This window comes from Chanos chanos, chromosome 2 (assembly GCF_902362185.1).
Source record: "Chanos chanos chromosome 2, fChaCha1.1, whole genome shotgun sequence".
NCBI classification, from domain to species: domain Eukaryota; kingdom Metazoa; phylum Chordata; class Actinopteri; order Gonorynchiformes; family Chanidae; genus Chanos; species Chanos chanos.
Genome location: NC_044496.1, coordinates 27,870,564 through 27,894,331, shown reverse-complemented (window position 1 = coordinate 27,894,331; position 23,768 = coordinate 27,870,564). Strand labels below are relative to the sequence as shown.

At 43.5% G+C, this 23,768-nt stretch overlaps 2 protein-coding genes across 6 annotated transcripts in view; both read left to right on the top strand.

Moving 5' to 3' along the window:
* The window catches only part of aplp2 (amyloid beta (A4) precursor-like protein 2), a 48,747-nt gene extending 39,146 nt beyond the window's left edge, over positions 1 to 9,601 (top strand). The window contains exons 13-18 of one of the 2 annotated variants that reach the window (XM_030766895.1): positions 916 to 1,089; positions 2,372 to 2,407; positions 4,577 to 4,659; positions 5,767 to 5,823; positions 6,739 to 6,915; positions 7,486 to 9,601. In XM_030766895.1, the coding sequence (XP_030622755.1) occupies positions 916 to 1,089; positions 2,372 to 2,407; positions 4,577 to 4,659; positions 5,767 to 5,823; positions 6,739 to 6,915; positions 7,486 to 7,587 (629 nt within the window). In that variant the 3' untranslated portion in view covers positions 7,588 to 9,601. Of the gene's footprint in view, positions 1 to 915; positions 1,090 to 2,371; positions 2,408 to 4,576; positions 4,660 to 5,766; positions 5,848 to 6,738; positions 6,916 to 7,485 lie in introns of both variants that reach the window. The other variant, XM_030766894.1, reaches the window with a different exon arrangement.
* Positions 9,602 to 13,470: 3,869 nt separating this feature from the next.
* prdm10 (PR domain containing 10) lies at positions 13,471 to 22,787 on the top strand. Of its 4 annotated transcripts, none has more exons than XM_030764795.1 (23): positions 13,471 to 13,542; positions 13,812 to 13,973; positions 14,136 to 14,195; positions 14,331 to 14,426; positions 14,607 to 14,781; positions 15,190 to 15,431; positions 15,661 to 15,861; positions 15,952 to 16,024; positions 16,332 to 16,449; positions 16,569 to 16,686; positions 16,849 to 17,136; positions 17,326 to 17,337; positions 18,123 to 18,467; positions 18,724 to 18,879; positions 19,327 to 19,506; positions 19,774 to 19,884; positions 20,067 to 20,267; positions 20,408 to 20,551; positions 20,793 to 20,963; positions 21,128 to 21,268; positions 21,649 to 21,823; positions 22,116 to 22,213; positions 22,554 to 22,787. In XM_030764795.1, exons 1-23 carry the CDS (start codon positions 13,471 to 13,473, stop codon positions 22,743 to 22,745), a joined length of 3,531 nt encoding a protein of 1,176 aa, XP_030620655.1. In that variant the 3' UTR covers positions 22,746 to 22,787. The 4 variants fall into 4 exon arrangements, with proteins under 4 accessions (XP_030620655.1, XP_030620654.1, XP_030620653.1 ...); XM_030764794.1 differs by having other exon boundaries at positions 14,331 to 14,435; positions 14,601 to 14,781; XM_030764793.1 differs by lacking the exon at positions 17,326 to 17,337 and having other exon boundaries at positions 14,331 to 14,435; positions 14,601 to 14,781.
* Positions 22,788 to 23,768: the final 981 nt, after the last annotated feature.

Sequence of the window (23,768 nt, the reverse complement as noted above, 5' to 3'; positions counted from 1 at the left end):
CACGATATGTGTGTGTATATATATATATATATATGTGTGTGTGTGTGTGTGTGTATATATATATATATATATATATACATACATATGTGTGTGTGTATGTATATATATATATATATATATATATATATATATATATATATATATATATATATTTGCTGGATTTTCATCTTCTGGTTTTAGTTCATAAAAGGAGCAGTAACATAGTGTAGATTAAAGAGGAGACACTGCTCTGACAGAACTGGGTCAGAGCTCCTCTCCAGACGGTCTCCTGTGAGGAGAGATGTACAGACGTACGGGGGAGAGAGGGGGCGGGTGTGTCTTGGAAGTGAAGATTAGTAATTGGGAGTGTAGAGGACTTTCACATGGGCGTTTTAGCAAGTCGGTGTGCAGCATTGAGGCTGCTGGGGAGAGTGGGGATTGGTTTGAATGCCTCTTATTCATTATGCTCCCCCATCTCTACCATTATTTCTGCTCCCCTGCGGATGGATTTGTGAATGAATGTACTAGAGCTGCAGGATAACAAGGAGAAATAACAACTGCGATTGTTTGGATGGATATTATAACTCTGATTATTAATTGCGATTGACAGATAATACTCGTTCTGTTCCTGCTCTGTTGACTCAGATTATCAGTGAACTCACGTGATTGGTCAGAAGACTGAGGGAACAGCCAATGTAAACATGGGTGGTTATTCAATCAGATGAATACAGAGACTTATGTGGTCTGACACGGGGCTCATATGCACAAAAGTGCTGTTGTATGGTGTGGGCAATTAACAATAGGACCTAATTAATTACAGTATTTTGTGACTGGGTAACTGCTAAGGTTAAAATCATTATTATGAATAATAGTAATGCAATTAATTATGCAACCCTTTTATATACTTACCTCTCTCTCTCTCTTTCTCTCTCTCAGATGAGCTTCTCCAGGAGCAGAAAGCTGACATGGACCAGTTTCTTTCTTCTATCTCAGAGTCCCAGTCTGACGTCACTGTTTCATCTGAGGAGAGCGTGGAGGTCCCAGCCTATGAGGGCAAACCTTTCCGCCCATTCCAGGTCACCTCCCTGGGTTCCCGCCCTGAACCCGAGGGTAAGGCTCCAGCCTTTGCTGTGATCCAGTCTTCCAGAAGCACACTGTTGATATTGATTCCCTGTCAGACCAGGTGCTGTACCAGCCCTGTCTGAACCTCTCCATCAGTCTATCTGCCCCTTGGGCAGACCCATGTGGTCTGTCAGATGTTTATCAGAAAAACACATTGAGGCCTAAAACACTGAGTGCCCTCCAGAAATGGCCATGTGTTTGTTCATGACCAAATGGATTCTCAAACTCAGTATTTGGTGTATGCTTATACCCAGCTTAGGTATAAGGAAAACATGTTATGTCATTGAGGTCGTCATTAGTCTGTCGTTTAGCTTTTTGCCATGGTAACAGATGACTTCATATTCATCTCATGGCAACCAGGAGTGATTTAAAGTTAACAAGTGTAAAATCACTCACGGGCCCACAATTGTTCCTTGTCAGCAGTGCGATCCTGTTTTGATTGGCTGAACAGAGGTATTCAGTGAAAGTTCGGTGTAAAACCTCTCTCAGGATGCATCAGGCACAGATGTACGTTTGTTAGTAGCATGAACACTGTTAGCCATAATGTTTTGTGAATGTTGCAAATCCTCAGAAAAGATGTGTCCAAATGGGTCTCCAAAGAGCTGTGAGGCCTCTGCTTATCGAAGCCAAAGCCAGAGCCCCTCTTCCATCTTCCTCCATGCAATGCTTTTTGAAAGTCCACTTAAAAAAATCACAAGGCACAAAGGCTCTGGTGCTTATGCGCAGCCAGATGCTTTGAAAACCTTTCTCCAAGCTTCATTGCTCTGATTCTCCAGGCCTCCATCGCATTTGTCTGCCAAGCCCAACACTTCATGCCTGGCAGAGAGCACAAAGGGAAATGGTGGAGCACCATGGGGGTAGAAAACCCCAAGGCACACGTTGAACGTTAAAAGAAATTGCCCAATTGCAAAACGAAACATGAAACAAACAGATTAGTGGCCAGGAGGGCTTTGATTGTAGCGATGCAACTGAAAACAAACAACTACAACAAAAAAACACATTTCTGATTCCCCTCCTCATTTCTTTCTGTCTTTCTCTCTTTTCTTGATTTTTTTTTTTTTTTAACCAAAAAAAAAAAAATTGTTGACTCTCAACTTTGGAGCCAGAGGCACCCCAGCAGGAGTTCCAAACTCAGTTATGAAGCACAGCATGATAATTCTATTTCTATTTCTCTGCTTACCTGGGTTATTCTCTCTCTTTCTCCCTTTTCTCCTCTTTTTCCCTCTTTTTCTCTTTTATTTTCTGTCCTTTGCCTGTACCCAATGCCTAGGCGATCTCTCTGACTCCCCTCGCCCCTTCAAGAAAGGTGGGTTTGTACAGCTTCTCTTTATTTTTCCTCCTTTTTTTCCAAACTGGTGTATTCTTTCATCCCTTCTTTTGTGTTGTGGAGTGCTTGTCCACATGGGGTCTAGCTTTCCCTTCATCCATTTATATTTCATGCCTTTTTCTTTCCTCTCACTTTTCTTTTTCTCTTTTTTTAATCTGTTCTGTCTGCCATTTTGAGAATAGCCTTGTTCCCAGGTTTACCCACACAGAGTGAACTGGGTCCTAATTTATCAAAGCTGTTAGCACATGCTAAGACTGTTAGCATGGGCCAAAACCACCATTTAGCCTCTAAATGGTGCCTGTTGAATGTATTGACTAATTGTTTGGTCTGTTATCACTGAAATACTTGTAAATCAGGCTATTAAAGCTCTCCCACCCCTCACTAGCAATTTGTAAAAGGGCATAGGGAGGACACATAGGCCAGTGACTAGGCCAGTGCTAAGCTAATTAGCATTGTATGGGTGTGATGAAGCTCTCTGTTTGAGGGGAACTGCTTGCCGTATTTAAGGCTGTTATGGCAGCTCTACAGCACCTGTGTGTTTGTAAAAAAACAAACAAAAAAACAAACAAAAAAACAAACGGTTCACCTCGGTCGCTCTGGTCCAAGTTCTGTCCCTTTGCCTGTCTCCTGGCTCTTAGCTTCGTTTGTTCCGAGTACTTCAGTTAATTGTCTTACCCTTTCCCAAAGCCTCCTCCCATTGCTCCCCCTTTTCCTCCTCCTCGCTGACAGGAGCTCTGTGATAAACGCTCCTGTCGGAGGAGCAGTGTTTCCTGCGGCCAAGTTTAAATTGGCCCAATTTTTCCTCTCGGACCGTGATGTTGAAATATTACCCCCGATTCCTCTGATCCTGGTTTAACCTTTTTACGATATTGCCCTGCCTCAGTCATGCAGAAACTATTCTCTGGATTATTGATTGGTCTTGCCTTTTTTTCCACTATAGTCTGATTTGATGTCGTCCCGGTAGCTTCTTTTTGATTTGAAATGACGCTTGACCTGTACATTGTGTTGTTGTAGTACTGTGACTATGTGTGTCCATTTGTGCTTAGACTGTTTGTTCACATATAGAGACTCTTTACTGTGTTGTCCTGTGACCACTGCTGAAAGTCGATAATCTAATTGTGTCTGCCTGCTGATCTGGCATCGGGGAGTGGGCGGGAACTCTTTGTTCTCCACTGAGCCGATTGGGTTCCTCACAGTGGTCTTTCTCTGTCGACCAATCACCGCTGTCAGCAGTGGTCTATACCAAACCAAATATAATAATAATAGTAATAATAATAATAATAAAGACCTCTATGACATTTTGAACCATCACCTTATTCAGTCTTCTCTGTGTTTGGTTTAGTTGTTCACCGAATGATCTTTGCTCATGAAGATGTACTCTTTATCCTCATAAAAGATGTATATTTCTTAAAAAAAAAAGAAAGAAGGAAAAACGGAAAAGAAGAAAATACAGACTTTAGAAGTATGCATGTCCGAGTGTTTGCTCCAGCCAGTTCCCAGTGGCTGTAGGCTTCTGGTCCAGGAGAGAGAGAGAGAGAGAGTGTGTGTGTGTGTGTGTTTGTGTTTGGGGGCTGCATGCATGCACACTGGAGCCCATGACAGATTCATGAAGGTGTTATTTATGAATGAAGCCACATGGCCCCAGTGGCTCTGCCTCTGAATCATTGGCTGACTTTTGGCATAGCCGCCCGCCGCTCCCCGGCCGCTCCGCCTGCCTTCTTCTCTGGTAAACACATGAACTGATGCTTGAGTTGAGGCTAGTGTTGCATAAAAGAAGAAAACACACAGAGGAAATATACTGTAAAGAAAAGCAGGGAATGAGAACGAGTGTTTCTATTTTGAAATACAGTTTGTTTGCTAATCTGCATTGTTTTGGTTAGATTCTGTGCTGCTGTGTGTTTTGAGAGTGTGTGTGTGTGGTGTGTGTGTGTGTGTGTGTGAGCGTGTGTTGGGGGATTTGGACTCAGTGAGCTGTGGCTGACTGCAGGATGCACACATGCATACACACACACACCAGGCTATTGTTATTCTGTGGCTGCTCAGGTTGACCCTTTCAAACACACACACACACACACACACACAGGCTGCTGTTATTCTCAGGTTGACCCTGTCTCTAATGTGGGCTGTATGTTACTCTGTGTGCCCCAGGCTCTGCCATGGATGGTCTTGACGGTCTGATTGGAGCCGAGGAGAGGGTCATTAACAGCAAGGGCAAGATCAGCGATAACGTGGTGAGACTCCTCCCCTCCCCTCCTCCTACCCAATCACAGCTCTGCACCACTGCTAGCGCTAACTCCACACTTCAGCTCTGCTGCATCACTGCTTAAAGCCTCCTTTGCTCTGTTAGCTACCTTTAGCACCCAACATGGCAGTCTAATGTAACTACACCTCCAGGTAGCACTAATAATAATCATCATTGTAACTGATAGGGTATTGGTAGGTCTGATTGGCTTTGGTTTGGTATCCATAACTTATAAAAAGGGAATCCCTCCATATTGGCACTAATGTTTCAAAAGTATTCACTTGAAGTTGTAGCTTTGCTTCAAAAAGTGGCTTTCTTGCTCTCAGACTTTAAACATTGTGACTAGATCTGGAATTTTTATAATTATGATTCCATAGTTAGAGTACTGCTTTCTTTAAATATATCAGTCATATTCAGTCATTGCATGCCTGTCTTTTGCCCCCCCCCCCCCCCCCCCCCCCCCACACACACACACACACACACACACACACACACACTGTGTCCTGTCTATGCTCCAGTGCCTTTGATTGGAATGCGTTGCATGATTATGCATAAGAATGTCTTTGTTGCTATAGCAACCTGTGCCATGCTTGCATGCTTTTATGCCATTTTTGTTATGTTGTACATATTCTGACATGGACGAATAAGCTGTAAAGTTATGAACGTTAAGCAAGGTTTAAAAAAAAATTACCTCCTTTTTATTTTTCTCACATAAATAATCTTAACTTAAATTCTGCCGTCTGCCTTTGTCAGTGGTCAGTATTTGACCTGTCCAAAACTAAATGGGTTTCTTACCGTATCACTGATTTGAAGGTACATAGGATTAGAAGTTGCATGTGTTGGCTACAGGACTATATTTAATGTTCATATTTGTAGCACAGATACTAAATCAGTTTAGTAGACTGGGGACCAAGCTGTCACTGTGTGAGGAGATTAATTATTGGAACCATCCACAGTAATCCCATTTATTTCTCACACTCTATTCTGGTGTACTCCGCAGTGGAAAACAATGTCCACTGCAGGAGGAAACCAACACACACACACGCATGCACGCACACACAGAGTGTAACCTGGGCTGCCCTGTCTGTGTCGACAGGTGGTTGATGAGTCTCTGGATGTTAAGGAAGTTCTTTACAGTGCAGAGAAAGTCAGCGTAATCAACGGGGTTGATCCGCTGGTGAGTACACTGCCATCCAGTGGCCAGTCTTTGGCACTGCAGACTCTTTGGGTAAAAGGCTTTTCAAGTGGAGGGAGGAACAGGAGAAGAGCACTCTGGATTTAGTCCCTTTTCAGTTTGCACTGTCTTAATTTCTGCTTAAACTTGCCTGGATGCCTGTTCCCTTTGTGCAGTATCCAGATCTAAATATTGTCCCATTTTACTGCATGTATGCATGTGTTGATATGCAAATGTATGTGTACAGACATTCACAGTCATTATGTTATGTTTTCATCACGTGTGTCACTGCACAAATGGTTGCACCCAACATTTGGGTGTTTCTGAGTGTGTACTGTCCTGCCTGTCTAAACACCATACACTCAGAATACTTGTGTAATTAGTTCAGTTCTCAGTCACATTCATCATCTCGTCCAAATACCAATGAGACGTGAGAGCCAAGAGGGCTTTGTGAGGAAAGATCTCTTCCCACCCTTCCAAAGACCAATGTCTCCTTCACTGTGTATATTTTTTGTGTCTCAAACATTTAGTATGTCTGTTCATGTTGTGTTTCATGCATGTGTTTCAGAGTCACTTCTTATTTACTGTTTGTGAATCATTTTTGGCTGGGACACACAAAAACCCTTTCCTTTAGCAGTAAAGACCATGGTTATCATGGATTATCTTCTTGATGTATTGCCCAATATGGTGTTAAGCTTATCTTACCTTCCTGAAGGCAGTTTCCATTGCATTTTAGATCTTATCTGCATTCAGCTCTTGCTTTGGCCCCTAGGAATGTATTTTAATAATGCCAGTAACTTTTTCAAGATCTTTATTTAACACACCTGGCCAGTTATCTGGCTCTGGATTTTCATGCTTTTGAGTCTCAACATGCTCGCGTTACTCTCCGTACAGTTCAGTCGCGGTGACGATAAAGAGACCTTCAGGCCATTGGGGGAGGAGTTTAGCTTCGGGAGCAGCGCTCTGATTGGCTTGCTGGTGATTGCTGTGGCCATAGCGACAGTGATTGTGATCAGCCTGGTGCTGCTGAGGAAGAGGCAGTATGGTACCATCAGCCATGGCATTGTAGAGGTGAGTCTCTGTCAATTAAACCGCAAGACTCTGGAGCGAAAAGAAATTGTGACTCAGTTACAGGGATACTAGATCAGGTTCTTATGTGGCAAGTGCTCTTTAGTCTCTGTGGATCTGATGCGTAAATTTTTATCAAGGTCACCTTGACAGCATTCATTTCTGTATACCAATCACATGTAGGTTTGGTTTTGCCATCGTATTTTTTGATTGATTTTGAGATGACAGGCTTTGAAAGTCAGCAACAGATGATTCTAGCCCCTGCACTCTTTTAGTGGCATCATTAAAAGGAGTTTTCATCTTTGCTTTTTTGTTCAGCGTAGAGACCAATTAGAGAGAGTGAAGCAGATTCTAGGCACCTGAGTCAGTTTAAATTACGTGACTGACAGACAGTGCAGTAAACCAGTGGAGGGCCAGGCTGTGTTGTTGCAGTATCAATGAAACCTGTACCATCTTTTCTTAGATCAACTAGAATGTTCTAGCAGAGAAGGCAAGGGGGTATTGGTGGAATAAGGGTTGGTAGAGCAAAATAAAAAAAAACCTTATTCTTGTGCTCTGTTTGTTTTGTGATAGGTGGACCCCATGCTTACCCCAGAGGAGCGTCACCTGAGTAAGATGCAGAACCATGGCTATGAGAACCCCACCTACAAATACCTGGAGCAGATGCAGATCTAGCCTGAGACAGCAGGGGGCGCAAGAGGGTTGGCCGGGGAGGGAGGGAACGTACTACTGACCAATAATAAAACTGCTCTCTTCAAAATCATTTCATGCATCAGAAATGCATATTCCAGTTCATATGACAAAAAAAACACACGATTGTTTGATAATGCTACTACTACTAGTACTACTACTATTATTGTACTCGATTGTACAATTTTGCGGAATTTTGCGCTTTTTCTCTTTTCTTTTTAAAATTTGAATTCTAATTCAAGAAAAAAATTTAATTCTGGAAAATATGATTCTGCAATTTTTCAGTACTTATAGATAAATATCTGAAGATTGGAACATATTATTATAAAATTTATTATTTTTTGGTTCTTTTGTTTTTCAAATTGCATTGCATATCAAGTAAAGGCTAAAGAAACACATCTAAACTGATAAATAATCTTTGCAAAGACACTAAGGTTTTCTGTGCCATCAGTGCAGTGTCCATGGACTAAGGGTTGACAGACATATTTTATTTTTCTTTTCAATAGATTGCTTGTATATGAAGGTTATTTGTACCAACTTAAATGTATAGTGAAACAAAATGAGAAAATATGATAACAGAATCATGAGTTCATTTACTTTCTATTCTTTGTTATTATTACAAACAAGATCTATAAATATATAAATATATCGTAGATGTTTTACTTCCACCTAGACTTTGTTTTCCGGAGCTTAAATGCTAGCTGGGACACTGGTTTTAAGCTTTGTTGTTTTAATGGTTGTATTTTTGTGGTCCAGACCTCTGCGGCTATCACCAGAATGCTACGTGGTTTGACATAATCGACACAATCTTATTGGTAATCCCTGATTGGCCAGAATCTGACACGTCTGCATGAGGATAGCTTTGATTGGTTTTGAATGACATCAGATTGATATCTATGGCTGTATCTTTCGGGGAATTTTGATGATAGTGGCACGCGTTTGGACCGCAGAAATAGCAATAGTACTTTGATGGGTTGGATGATATGAGAGCAGGAAAAGGAGGGCACAAAGCCATAGGCCTCCAGTCTCTCACATCAGACCACAACTTTAGTCACTCTAATGATTTTACCTAATGAATGTGATTTTTACCCTGCCTCATTACACGCTTTCCACAGAAATGAATTGTTACGACAACAGGATGTCCAGGTATAAAAAAACAAAACAAAACAAAAAACACATCAGGAATTACATTAGTGTCAGCATTCGTGTGGTTCAAGTAAATTAATGACTAGATCAAAACAGACAAACATGTTAAGGTTCCAACGATATTTTGCACATCCAAACTTAACTACATTTAAATCAAAGAATTAAAAATGAAAAAGAAAAAAAAAAGCAAACAGACAAACAAACAAGCAAAAAAAACAAACAAACAAAAAACCCACATATGAAAGAGCACAGATTCTGCCATGTGTTTGACATCACTGTGTGTAGTTTGGCCCTTTAGAGCGAAGGCACCAGGATAATGTCATGGCTAGACTATGCCCAAATACAAATTAATGAGCTGGAGGCTAAGGCCAAGACTGATGCTAAACCAACAGGTCTGAGATGAACTGTAATTTCTCTACAGGTGAAAAGATGTGCTGAGAGTGTAACAAATCATCAAATAATCATCTTTTTTTCTCGCTTTCTCTCTCTCTTAGTAATGTCTTTGTATGCCTGTATAGTCAATGTTGCAATCATGGCTTTTATGGAAGACAACCTGTGGTGTGCATTGTTCTTATATGAAATGATATATATATTTTTAAGTTTGTTCTTTCTCTTTTTTTTCTATTTTTCCTCTTCCTGTGACAGTATCTCTGTATTTGACTGTCTCACTATGCACCCAAAATGGCTTCAGTCTTGAATCTTGTAATTGCCTGCTTGATTGTGGGAAGTGCTGGAAGAGTGAGTGGTAAACTAATATAAGACTTTTATATTAGAGGTGAAATACGAATGACTCCAGTGGACATGGATTTTGTGGTTGCAGGGGGGAAACACATCAATAAACTCACTACTTCCATACGGGTGTGCCGTGCTGTCGTACATTCAGATTCTCGCGTCCGACGCTCCAAACCTTTTTTTTTTTCAATACCTGATGTTTTAATGTACTCCACTGGTCAACACAGAAAACACTGAATGGCCACTCTTGAGAGATCTGAATATAAGTTTCATTGCAAACTGAACCATTTAGTCGTAATTCATATTAAATACATACATACATACATACATACATATTGACTCAAAATTAAAACATAATTGACATACTGACTCAAAAACACAAAAACCCCCACAATGCATGATCTGTAAGGATCGTATCTCAGAATCAAGGTATCTTTGTCGTTTGAGTTTGCACGTGCTTGGAGGAACACTACCTGATTTTAAGAATTACCAACTACTCCACTGCTAATCAAACACTCGCAGAACCTCGGGGAAATCTCACGCTCTTGAGATGAAGCTGCTAAATTACATTTGTAAATGTTGGAGAAATATTAATCTCCCTTAAGATAACCATTGTAGCAACCATGATAAACAATGTAACAATAATGTATTCATTATTATAGGGGTGAATCAATCCAATCATTTATATTAACAGCTATAACTATACAATCCTTTGTATTGTAAGAAATGTCAAGTTCTCTATGTTCAAAAAGAAGAGGCCTGTGAGGCCCTTTAGGGGGGTGCATGTGAGATAAGGAAGGTGCCTCTGCCAGAATGTTGTGGTCAGTCATAATATATGTAGAGGGTGAAACGTTCAAGGTTTCATGATATATCTTACTCCACTAATCAGCATGGCAGTAAATATTGGTGACGACATATGCTAAATGTAAAGGAAATAAGCAATAATGAAGTAACGTAAATCAGAGATGAGAGGGGATCTGTGAAGATGGGCCGGCAGAGGCGCCCCACATACAAAGAGATGAGGTAATGTGTATCTTTTTTTTTTGAGAAAACATGTATAAAAATCGGTGCTTAGTGAGAAGGCGTCAGTCACTCCCCGGGACCTGACTCAGTTTGTTGTATGCCTTTTGAACTATACAATAAACTTACACTGCATCTGACTCAGTATTAGACTCATATTGTTTTGTCTCAGAATAGGTATCGTGTGGTGTTGGGACTCGGTCCCATTTGGCCCAGGCTGAGAATTTCACCCACAAAAACATACAAATCCCTGCGCCGACAACAACGCTATTTCACATTCTGAACGTGTTGGTTGGCCTAACCAGGCTCGTTATGAAAAGATGTGTTAAATCCTGCCATGAGATCTGTCGTCACCGACAGGAAAGCTCAACGTAGAGACGATACACTGTGGCCTATGCTGTATTCCAGCTCTGTAAATTCACTGTGGCCGTTTAGCCTTCCAAGGACCTGATTCATGAAAATCAACGTCGTTTTAAGTACATCTTACAGAAAAATGCAAAAAAAAAAAAAAAAGTGTTTTACCAAAACGACGGGAAAGGACACACAACACTGCTGCTAATACAGTTGTGTTTTAACAGGTCCTTTTAGGATAATTATAAAATTCTATGTTAGTGATGTGAATATGACTGACAGTTTTGGCGGTACGGTTGAATTTCTGGCTATCGAACCAAAGTCCTAAACGCAAGGGAGTTATAATTTAATTGAATTTGTACTTTAATTAGCATCGATATAAAATTGCCATATTTCTATCAACACGTTTCTCAACAAGGTTTAAGGTTTAAAGTTTAAATATTTTAAATCTTACTAGTACAAGTGTCGCAGCAATACGAACTATAAAGTCCCTCCAGCTTTATGTATTCTATTTATTTTTGTTTGTTTCCTGCCTGTTTTTTTTTATTAAACATCCAGCTACATGGCCGAGAACACGTCAATTTTGGTGTCATGGTACTGATGCAATTCACAGAGCATATACGTTATGATTCCAAACACTTAGATGGAAGTGAAAGCTTCAGTCAGCTGCAGAAAGCTGTGTTTGTCCAATTCACCTTTACTGTTAGCAAGATTTACCACATGTTCCTATCCTACAGTACCTGAAGAACATGCGTTCATAGTTTTAAAGGATAGCTGAATTGGATGCCTGTTGATGGTATTGCAAGGGGTGGATGGACCGGGGTTACAGAACCAAACAGTGACAAAGGCGAATTTTCATTGGAGGAACTTTGAACGGGTTTTTCCATTGGTCGTGAGAAATGGCGGAAATTTTTTCATTGGTCTTTGAAAGGTGCCGCTGCGGAGTTGCTACAATCACTGAATGACCAAAACACAGCGCTGCACAAGAGAAAATAGAATACAAAAAAAATCTTCAAACAATCAATAAATCTAATCGTCAGCTGTGCTTTAACTAAATAATGAACTGACTGTATTTTGCAGCAAACCAGGGACACCACAGGCCTCCAATCGCAGCTCAAGTCCTCTTGTGTTGCTAGGAAGATTATGTTAATATATGCAATGCGGCCATCTCTGCAGCTACCATTCTGAGGTAAGACCAACTTGGACGTTTTCATTAAAATAATCAAAACTTGATCGAAATCTTGTTCCACTTCGAAACAGGCCTCATCAGATTACCTGTCTGTAAGTACTCATGCAGATTTGAGGACCGAATTATGCTAAAATGTCGGCTAGAATATATAGATTTTCTCGGGTTTCTTCAAATAAGGTTGTTGTTGTTAGTCCCACCCAAAATGGAGACTCTCCTTCCTTGTTCTAAAGCAGATACAGGGCTGGGCTCTACTAATAGCAACAAGGGGGGACCGGTGGGTTTGCTTCTGATATTTGAGATTCTTTTAAAAATCACATAACCGAATTAAAATCGTGTTGGGGCGTTAAGCCCTTCGATGGGTCTTGTCCATTACATCCAAGCTGTCGATGGCTGCCCACCCGGGTTATCCTCTACCAAGTGGGTATTGTGGTGCAGCAAGTGCCCGTATTTCTGCAGCAATGGTTTTTGTGGTATGGTCCGGTTGGAACCGAGAACCTGAGGGGTCAAAGTAGGGGGGATAGAGTAAAAAAATATGTTACCCCTAAACGAATATAAAATTCTCCTGCAGTGGACTATGTGAGCACTTAGTCATGACGAGGCCGGAGTAAAGTACTTTTCACTGTTTTCCTCAGTCGCCAGTTGGCACATTTTCACCTGTGTTCCTCTTGTACCCCCATTGAGTGGTTAGACTGACCGTTCCTTGCCAGAGCTGGCACGCTGGTTTATTTTGGTTAAACCAGTTCTCTAGACCAAGAACAAGTCCTCTATCGCTCGTGTCCTGTGACTGTCAGATGTTGGCCTCAATGTCAAATTCACCAGATACGCTTTTGAATTTTCAGGCCAAGCCGGATAGCATGCTAACGTTATTCTCCATCAAATAGCCTAGCTTGTGAAGGTAGCATGCTAACCAGCTGTCTTATCCACACCAGGCCAGATAGGCAATAGATAATCTTGTGGTAGTTTAGCAAAGTTTTGCCAGAAATGCGAAAGTCAAAAACATCCAATATGCTTTTATTTGACTGTTAAGCCACAGTATCATTTTACAACAAACAGCCTTCTGTTGAGTAACATTAGCTAGCTGTAGCTACAGTGTTGGTTCAAGCGGTTCACATGCCTTACACGATACAACTGTGAGACCTTTGTCACCAGTACAGATACGGTGGCCTATCCAGCTGCCAATGGCCAGAAATACACAGTATACATACAGTAAAATACATTTGCACTAAATATTGATTTGCGACGAGACGCTGATGAGTTCATCAGCGTGTTCATTAAATTGCATTACATTGCTGCTTTGTAATGTATTCGTACAAATGTGTAGGTGGCTTATTTTGGTTACGTCTTTCACAGTACGCGACCTGGACGCATATAGGCGGCAGGTGTGGAGATAATCCCGTAAGGGTGACTGGGGGTCTCTTCACAGAGACGTAATGGAGACCAAACAGGAATCTTCCCCAGTGTGGAGCCAGGCCCCAAACAGTGAAGCCACCAATGCCACTCAGGTTTGTGCCCAGACAACATGTCGTACCAGGCATATAATTACTGCACCCATACTACTGTTAGAATCTAAATTTCTCCAGTCATGCGCATGTTAATAATAAATGATAGTGAAAACTGAAATTAATATATATTTTCATTGTGTAAGATTTTAAATAACAACTTCATACTCCTTCAGCCAAAGTGTGCTTTGTAGCTTTTCCCCATTTGGTTTTTGTGTTAACCTGTTTATTTAAATATATGGCTATGTCTTGGGTCTGCGTGGGACTGGTAGGTTCATTTTGAGGGCGGTGCCGTGGCTCAGATTGTGTACAGCGGTGATCAGCAGGACAGGGGGCAGCAGCAGGTGGTATACGCGGCAGACGGAAGCTCGTACACGTCGGTGGAGTCAGCCGAACACACGCTGGTCTACATCCATCCTGCTGACGGCGCACAGGTGAGCCACACAAAGGTCCCCTCATCTTAATCAAGTCCATTACAGTAGTATGTTGGTTATTTGGGGAGAGGGGGGGGGGCAATTAGGGTCTTAACCTGCCAAATACAGATCACCTTACTTCATTTGTACTTGACAACTTTTTGGTTATTCACTCTTTTCAAGACGGTGTTTGCAGACCAGCCCCAAGTAGCTTATATTCAGCAAGATGGAACAACACAGCAGGTGACCCAGATGAGTTTTCTTTCCTTTTCTTTTTTTCTTTTAGAGGGACAGTAAAATTGTTTGTTGTGATTCTGGCTCCCACATTTTCAGGTACAGCTGTGATTTTGATATTTTTTTTTTGTTGTTGTTGTCCAGGTGACTGTGCTGCTGCCGTCTGGACAGAACATGAACACCGCCAATCTACACGTGCTCAGTAACGTAGCAGAGGCTCCTCAAGCTATTCTAGAGCCGGTCCCACAGGTGAGAGATGTTTCCACAGTACACCATGAGGCTGGTACAGTTTCTAGAACGTTCTCCTCATACTGTAACTTAGATATGATAGCTTTGTATGAGGATGGAGGGAGAGGAGAAGGTTTCTTAACCATTTTTCTAATTCTGTTTGCTAACTGCTCTGTTCTTTCTCAGGGGCAGTTGGCTGTGTCAAATGCAGCTCTGCCCACCATGGGAGACCCGACATCCAGCCCGCTAGGGGCCACTGACTCCACTGTGGATTCAGAGGATGAAGATGATGATGACGATGGTAACGATTCTGAGCCAGATGACTGGGAGTCAGGACCTCCCCAGCCATTCACCCCTCAGTACCTCTGTGAGTTCAGGAGTGAAAAATTACTGCAGTACGACAGATTGGAATGCTGATTTGTCACGATAGGAATTGCCATGGTAATGATTGTCATGGCAACAGCCATAATGGCATCTGATTACCTCAGAATTTTACTGCCCTCTGTAACCCCCTGGGTGACTTTGTGTGTCAGTTAGTGGTTTAAATTGCATAAGATAACACTTTTGCCCACTGTTCAGGTCTGTATGTCAGTGTAACACCCTGTTTTTCTCTGTTCGATTTAACATGTAGATAGGTCAGACATATTCTCTGATTTATCTCATGAACATTTTTCTCTGGATGTAATGGTAATCCACACCCTCTCATCCCTTCTTGTCCCATCTCCTCTCTCTCTCTCTCTCTCTCTCTCTCTCTCTCTCTGTTCATCCTGTCCAGGGTGTGAAGAGTGTAACAAGGCCAACCCCTCAGTGTGTCTGAAGCATGGTCCACTCCACCCAATCCCAAACCGACAGGTCATGACGAAAGCCCGGGCCAGCCTTCCCCTGGTTCTCTATGTCGACCGTTTCATGGGGGGAGTGTTCTCCAAAAGACGCATCCCCAAACGCACCCAGTTTGGCCCCGTGGAGGCTCCGCTGGTCCGACAGAGTGAGCTGCAGGACACACACATCCATCTCAAGGCATGTTTGCTCATCACCCAGTCGAAACCCTATCAGTGGGAACTGAGTCTCTCTGAGCCAAATCAAATTGGATTGAACAGTACTTTGAATATTTTTGATTCTGTTGCAAGAAACATCTTACATTAATGCCCGATGTTCTCTGAAGTTAAAGATGAGAGCACCGCTGTGTACCGGTGTAAGTGTGACTTTTGGTTTTTCACTCTTTTTTTTTTTTTTTTTTTCGTCTCAGTTGTGCATGCTTGATCCTGAGAAGGAAGGAGAGAAGGCCGAGGACCTGTGGTTGGACCTTACGGATGAGGAACGATGCAATTGGCTGATGTTTGTCCGTCCTGCCCAGAACCATCTGGAGCAGAACCTAGTGGCTTATCAGTATGGCTCAGACATCTTCTACACTACCATCAAGAACATCCAGCCCAAACAGGAACTTAAAGTGAGTTCCAGACCCTAAGTTCTCCACGGATCTCACAGTCTTTGATTAATATAATGTGTTCTGGTTTTCTAACGTTTGTGTTCTGTGAAGGTGTGGTATGCCGCATCATACGCAGAGTTTGTCAACCAGAAAATCCATGATGTTACCGAGGAGGAGAGGAAAGGTTAGAACTGTTTTTTTTTTTTTTTTACTCGTCTCACCAGATTTAATTCAGGTATCAGGTATTCAATTCAAATTCAGTAACTCAGGTATCTGAGGTTTAGTTCTGAGTGGTTTTATCGAGACTGCAGAAATTAGATAAATTTCACTACCATGGCATTGAAGTGCTGGTGTATGGTGTTTTTTGGATTTTTATTTTGCTCCTGCGGCTAGTCAGTGTATTCAGCAGTGCATCTGTATGACTGACACTCTCCCTCTCTCTCCTTTTCTCTCTTTCTCTCTCCCTCTCTCTCTCTCTCTCTCTCTTTCAGTTTTGCGGGAGCAGGAGAAGAACTGGCCGTGTTATGAATGTAACAGGAGGTTTATGAGCTCTGAGCAGCTGCAGCAGCATCTGAACATGCACGATGACAAACTAGACTTTGCTCAAAGGTTCCCAACAGCTATAACACATGTCACAGCTTTGGATTCATTCCTGTGTGTTCTCTGACCATCATGACTTCTCAGTGCTCGTCTTGTCTGACCCCTGTCTGGTCTCCTGTCCTCTCCAGACCTAAAGGGCGGAGTCGTGGGAGAGGCAGGAAGCGTTTCGGCACCGGGAGGCGACCGGGACGCCCACCAAAATTTGTGCGTTTGGAGCCGCCTGTGGAGAGTGGGGATAAACCACAGGTGCAGAGCTGAATCAAATAACTGTATTTCAACCGAAAGCTGTGTGAAGCTACAGACTGAATGCTGAAATTCAGCATGTTTTTTTTTTATGTCATTATCTGTGGCAGTTGCTTTTTGTTATTCATGACTAATGCTTGCTCCTCTGCCGACTCCTCATTGCAGGATGTTCTGGCGTTTTCCGATAAGCTCCCATTTGAGGACCAAAGCGACGGGGCCCTGAATGGGCTGAAGGTGGTGGAGCTAGGACCAGAGGCCGTGAGCTCCAACCAGCAGGGGACTCTGGACGCTCCAGCGGCCCAGCCAGAGGCTCTGCCAGACGGGGAAGCCTCCGCCACTCCTCCCCTGATTGCAGACACTCCTGGAGATTCCCTGAAAGAGGATCCGTCTGCAGAGAATCAGACAGACCCCCACCTCTCTGCACAGGACATGCGTCGGGCGAGGAGGATCCGGGTAAGCTCAGCGCCTGACCTGTGTGTGTGTGTGTGTGTGTGTGTGTGTGTGTGTGTGTGTGTGTAGGACACCCCTCTCTGAAATGAATACAGTGTGTGTGTGGTGATAGTAGGCATAGAGTGGTTTGATGATAGTGTGTCTCTCTCTCTCTCTCTCGCTCTCTCTCTCACTTTGTGCTGTCCGTAAAAGGTGGATCTACAGGTAGGTTTGTTGTGTGGAAGAGCAGGGTGTGTCAGAGAGGAAAAACTTTCTCGTACGATTGTAAACAGCATTTGTGTGGTTTGTACGTCATTTGAGCATTCATATGATTCATGTGTCATTTGAACACCTCTGTGTGAAGTTGATTCATTGATTCATCTGCCATTCGCGGTCCTCCAGTCAGTGTCAGTCTGACGAGCTCTGAGCATCATGTGTCCGCTGGGTCTGCCACAGCTCACTCTGCTCATTTTGAAGAGGGAAGATGAAGTGACAGAAATGAAGAATTTTAAAAAAATCTCGTTTTTGACCTCAATGTTAGTAACTGTAACAGTTACTGCCTCACCATTATGCTTCTCAAACTGACTGTAGAGGATTGGAAGAGATGGACAAATACTCATGTCTCGTGTTTCTGGTTATTAATGGGTGAATCATCTGAAGAAGGTCGAAATCAGTTTTGGGAATCCAATTCAACAATCAGCAGAAACATGTAGTGTTGATTTGACTGGTCCCATACCGAGACGGCTCTGGTGTCAATTTGACTGGTCCCACAGCGACACGGCACTGTTCACATAATGTGTCTTTGACATGAATGCAGGAGACTCATACTCCCCCATTCCAACTGTAAACGCCATCCTAAAGCCCACAGGTATGTGTGTGTGTGTGTGTGTGTGTGTGTGTGTGTGTGTATGTGTGTGTGCGTGTGTGTGTGTGTGTGTAGATATTTGTGAGAGAAATCCACATTAAACCCCAGTCCTCTTCCTCTCTCTCTGTCTCTGTCTCTTCCTCAGAACGCTGCTCTCCAGCACCTCTTCATCCGTAAGAGCTTCCGTCCATTTAAGTGTTCCCAATGCGGGAAGGCCTTCAGAGAGAAGGAGAAGCTGGAGCAGCATTTGCGGTACCACGGGCGGGACAGCTGCAGACTGAGCTGTGAGGTGTGCGGTAAAGGCTTCCTGAGCACTGCGGCGTTGGACGAACACCTGCAGCAGCATGCCGAACAGCGGTCCTACTCCTGTCTGTACTGCGCTGAGACGTATGAGCGCCTTGATCTGCTCAAAGAGCACGTCACCGTCCACCTGGTCAACGGCCGCTACGCCTGCCCCTCCTGCAAAAAGAGCTTCACCGACTTTATACAGGTTTGACAGAGAGAAATGCGCGCACACACAGATTTTTTTTTTCCATCAGAGAGGCTTTTGGGACCTCATACATATCTGATTGTAGGCTTACACACCGTGCAAGTGACAATACATCCCTTATTGAGCACGTTCTCTTTCTCTCTCTCGATCTCTGGGATTAGGATCAATGAGTGTTCATAAGTGAGTGTTTAGGATCAGTGAGGATTAAGGCATTTTAAGCACAGATATGTGAGCGCTGTGTTTTTTGGGTGTGCAGGTGAAGAAACACGTGCGGAGCTTCCACTCAGAGAAGATCTTCCAGTGCACAGAGTGTGATAAAGCCTTCTGTAGACCGGACAAACTCAGACTACACATGCTACGCCACTCAGACCGCAAAGACTTTCTCTGCTCCACCTGCGGCAAACAGTTCAAGGTCTTAAACACTTACACACACACACACACACATACACATGCACGCACGCACACACACACACACACTGACTCTCTCTCTCTTACACCTATTCACACTCTTATTCATGCACACATATGCGCACTTACACATGTAAATGCAGACACATGCATTTACACATTGTTTTGAACACAATTTTCTCTTACACACACTCTCTCTCACACACACATACACATTCCAACTCACACACAGACACACACATTTACACTCTCTCTCATTCACAGACGCTCTTACACACACACACACACACGTCATCATTGTGATTTTACAAGCTGGCCATTGTTGGTTCAATTAAAAATAACAGTGTAATGGCAGCGTAAGTAATAAAAGCGAATACTTTGTAAATCAGTTTTGTGAGATTCAGAAGGTCCTTGCCTGTCCTTTATTTTCTCCTCCTCTCTCCTCTTCCAGAGGAAGGATAAACTGCGGGAGCACATGCAGCGCATGCATAACCCAGAGCGGGAGGCGAAGAAGGCAGACCGTATCCATCGCTCCAAGGCCCTCAAACAGAAAGTCCCCAGCACCGACTTTGAGAGTTTCATGTTCAAATGTCGTCTGTGCATGATGGGCTTCAGACGCAGAGGCATGCTGGTAAAGCCCTATCTTTCTCTCCCTTGCTCTCACTTAAATTGTGCGTAGACAGAGGGTAGTAATGTTTTAATGTTAATGTTTGCCTCTCTTTCCCTCTCTCTTTCTATCCCTCTCTTGCTGTATATCTCTCTCTTGCTATAACTTAATTTGTACAGACACAGCTGTGGGGTGGTTATGATTACTGGTGCTGTTATACTGTTCCCTGAATATGGCGCATATCGTTTTAACACTGCGTGTGCGTGTGCGTTTGTGTGTATTTGTCCACAGGTGAATCACCTGTCCAAACGACATCCGGAGATGCGTATTGAGGAGGTTCCTGAGCTGACACTGCCTATAATCAAACCAAACAGAGACTATTTCTGCCAATACTGTGACAAGGTGTGTGTGTGTGTGTGTGTGTGTGTGTGTGTGTGTGTGTGTGTGTGTGTGTGTGTATATGTGCCCCTGATATATCAAACATACCAGTCTAACCAGTGCCCTCCAGTAAATCTAGCCTAACCCAGCTATTCCATGGACTCCTTTACTCTGAGTCCTTAAACTGATGACTTTCCCTGTAACAGGTGTATAAAAGTGCCAGTAAGCGGAAAGCCCACATCCTGAAGAACCACCCTGGGGCAGAGCTGCCCCCCAGCATACGTAAACTCCGCCCGGCCGGACCAGGAGAACCTGACCCTATGCTTAGCACACACACCCAGCTCACAGGCACCATTGCCACGGCACCTGTATGCTGCCCACATTGTGCCAAACAGTACAGCAGCAAGGTATATACACACACACACACACTTACGTACACTGATTCACTTATTACTGATTAAATGTTTGTTCACTGATTAAATTAAACTGATTAAAGTGAAATTAAAATTAAATTAAACCGATGACATGAATGTTTGCTGATTCACAGACGAAGATGGTGCAGCACATTAGGAAGAAACATCCAGAATTCGCTCAGCTGGCCAATAGCATCCAGCCCCAGCTCGCCACCACTGTCATCAGCAGCACACCTGCTGTCATCGCCGCTGACGGGACGGCTGCTGAGGCTGTGGTGGTATGACCACACACACACACACACACACACACATTCACTGTCTCACTCTCAAAACACACACACACACACACACACACACACATACACTCTCTCATACTTCACATACACACTCCATACTCACTTACTCCATAGACACACAAACACACACACACAAACAGATGATAAGACACATGTGGAGACAGAAATACATACTCAAACTGCCCTCTATGAATGTGTGTGTGTGTGTGTGTGTGTGTTTCAGACAACAGATTTGCTGACCCAGGCGATGACGGAGCTGTCCCAGACTCTGACCACAGACTACCGGACGGCTCAAGGAGATTTCCAGAGGATCCAGTACATCCCTGTGTCTCAGGCCGGAGGCAGCTTAGCACAGCCCCAACACATTCAGCTACAGGTGGTCCAGGTGGCGCCGGTAAGACACACACACACACACACACACACACACACAGAGCTTACACTGAAATAGCACTAAAACAGTCTACTTCAGCACTGTAGACGAATAAAATATGTTGTCCTCTCTCGTCCTTCTCTCCTTTTTCTCTGTCTTTCTGTGTGTACTCTGTCCCTCTCTCTCAGGCATCGTCTCCTCATTCCCAGCACTCCACGGTGGATGTGAGTCAGCTGCACGATGCTCACACATACAGTCAGCACTCCATCCAGGTGCAGCACATCCAGGTGGCCGAGCCTTCCACGGCCGCCGTGCAGTCTGCCGCACAGGTCAGCGTCCGACCCTCTCCAAATACACACACACGCCCACCCACACACACACACACCAACATGCTTTATAAAGCACGCCTTGCCCCACTGAACATGAGCTTTTTAACAGTAAGCATCTCTATTTGGCCCCAGGGCTGCTACTTTTGAAAACTGTTTGTCTCCCTCAGTAGTGTTGAATGAAGGCTCTGAGGGTCCTTGCTGCAGTGGCATCCAATTTAAACACACCCTGGATGTGTGGGGGATATTTGGTGGGAACACTGGGAATTCTGCTGTTCCCAGATACCACACTGATGACTGTTTTTCTTTCTTTTTTAAAAACAAACAAAAAAAAAGCTTATTTCACGTTGACCTCTTTATTTCCACTGTTGTTGTTACACCAGGTGTCTGGTCAGCCTCTAAGCCCCTCCTCCCAGCAGACTGCCCAAGAACTAAGCCCTGCCCAGTTGACCCCTGTGACCCTGGCTCAGGGCCACACCCTGCAGACATCCACCAGCCAGACGCAAGGGACAGTGCAGCATGCTTATCTGCCTGGGAACTGGAACTACAGGAGTTACCGTAAGCCTGACCTCTGACCTTTTCAGTACAGTCACTGAACCCAGGCCTGCCTTTAAACAGTCAGGGCTTGCCTACTCCTTGTCTTGATCTGATATTTGACTTATTGTACTCATGCATGGAATCATATGTTCTACACACAGTTACTGCTGAGACTTACATTTCTTTGTCTCCCTCTCTCTCTCTCTCTCCTTCTTTCTCTCTCTGTCTCCCACTCTCTATCTGTATCTATCCATTTGTCTTTCTCTCCCCCTCCTTTTCATTCTGTCTCTCCATCTCTCTCTTTCTATTTCAGCCTCTGAGATTCAGATGATGGCTTTGCCTCATGCCCAGTATGTGATAGCAGAGACCAGTACACCAGTCACTGCTGTCAACAGCAGCCAGGTGAAAACGGTGAGAAAAAGGATGTGTGTGTCTGTATATGTGTGTCTCTATGTGTGTGTGTGTGTGTGTGCGTGCGTGTGTGCACATGCTGTTTTGGTCTCTGAACTCCCATGTCAAACAGAATCTAAGAACAGCTACAGTGTGTTTTCACAGCCATGAATACCTGTGGCAGTTGTTGTTTGTTTGTCTGAACAGGAAAAACAGCTTTAAAGTGAAAGAAAAATCAAACCAGCTGCCAAAAGCATACTTTCAAAGTAGACTGCTTTGCTTTTTCACTTTATCTTTGGTGGTCCACTTGAGGTTTCTTATGAGGTCATTGTGTTTGTTTGTTGTTTGTTTGTTTGTTTAGACTCATTATGTGATCTCTGAAGGGCAGTCTGACCTGGACTCCAAACAGGTCAACCCCCCCCAAAGCTCTGCCCAGGTTCACCCCGACCCACTGGAGCAACCGTCCGCCAATCAACCAGCCTCCACCCAGTACATCATCACCACCACAACTAACGGCACAGGAGCCAGCGAGGTTCACATTACCAAACCCTGAGTCTTCAGCTTACGCCCCTGTCTCTGTGTCACACACGTATACACGCACATACATATACACACACACACACACACACACACACACAGTCAAATATAGGCACATGTGCATAGAGACACGCACACACATACACATACACATATACAATCAAATATAGGCATAGGCACACGCACGCGCACACACACACACACACACACACACGTATACAATCAAATATCGGCACATGCACGCACACATAGACACACACAAATATATACAATCATATATAGGCGCGCACACACACACACACACACACACACTCATCCCAGAGGGTTGGAGCCTGCATTGATTCACCAGGGCATCGGCTGCCAAAACTGAGACTACATTTACAGATTGAACAAACTGATGTATTTTTTATCAGTACTGTTGTTATTATTTTTTATTTTTCATGAAGAACTAGCAGAATAAATTTATTTTACATGGCTGTGAACAACATATTTATGAGGAGGAAACACTGGAGAACGGAATGAAATTTCTGGAGGCCGTATGATGGAAAAGTGACGGTATCTACCCCGCAGAACAGCGTGCCGGGTCGGGCAGGACACTGCTTTCACGAATGTGGCCTTCTGTAGGGGGGTCGGACTTTATTTCAGTTGGAGTGACAGGCTGCCTTCAGAGAGAGCGTGAGACGCAGGGCGTGGAGACAGTACGCTTTCAGAGGCAAGCTCAGAGCAGAGTGAAAGCTTCTAAGCCCAGCCAGGAAACTGCAGGACACTAAAATGTCACTTTATCCAAAATGAAAAGGTTAAGATCCCCGTTTCACCATACTGCTAAGCTCTCCTGATATTTAATTGAGTGAATCTTTGGCTTTAAGGGTATGAATGAATTTATATATTAAAAAATATCAGGAAAAGTTATCTTTTAAAACACATCTCGCCTCAAATACGTCTACTCTCTACGACAGAGAAATATGAATTCATATGAAACGAACCCAAATAAACTCAAAAGGTGGCAGAAAAACATAGCTTTTGCCATAGTTCTGTCTTT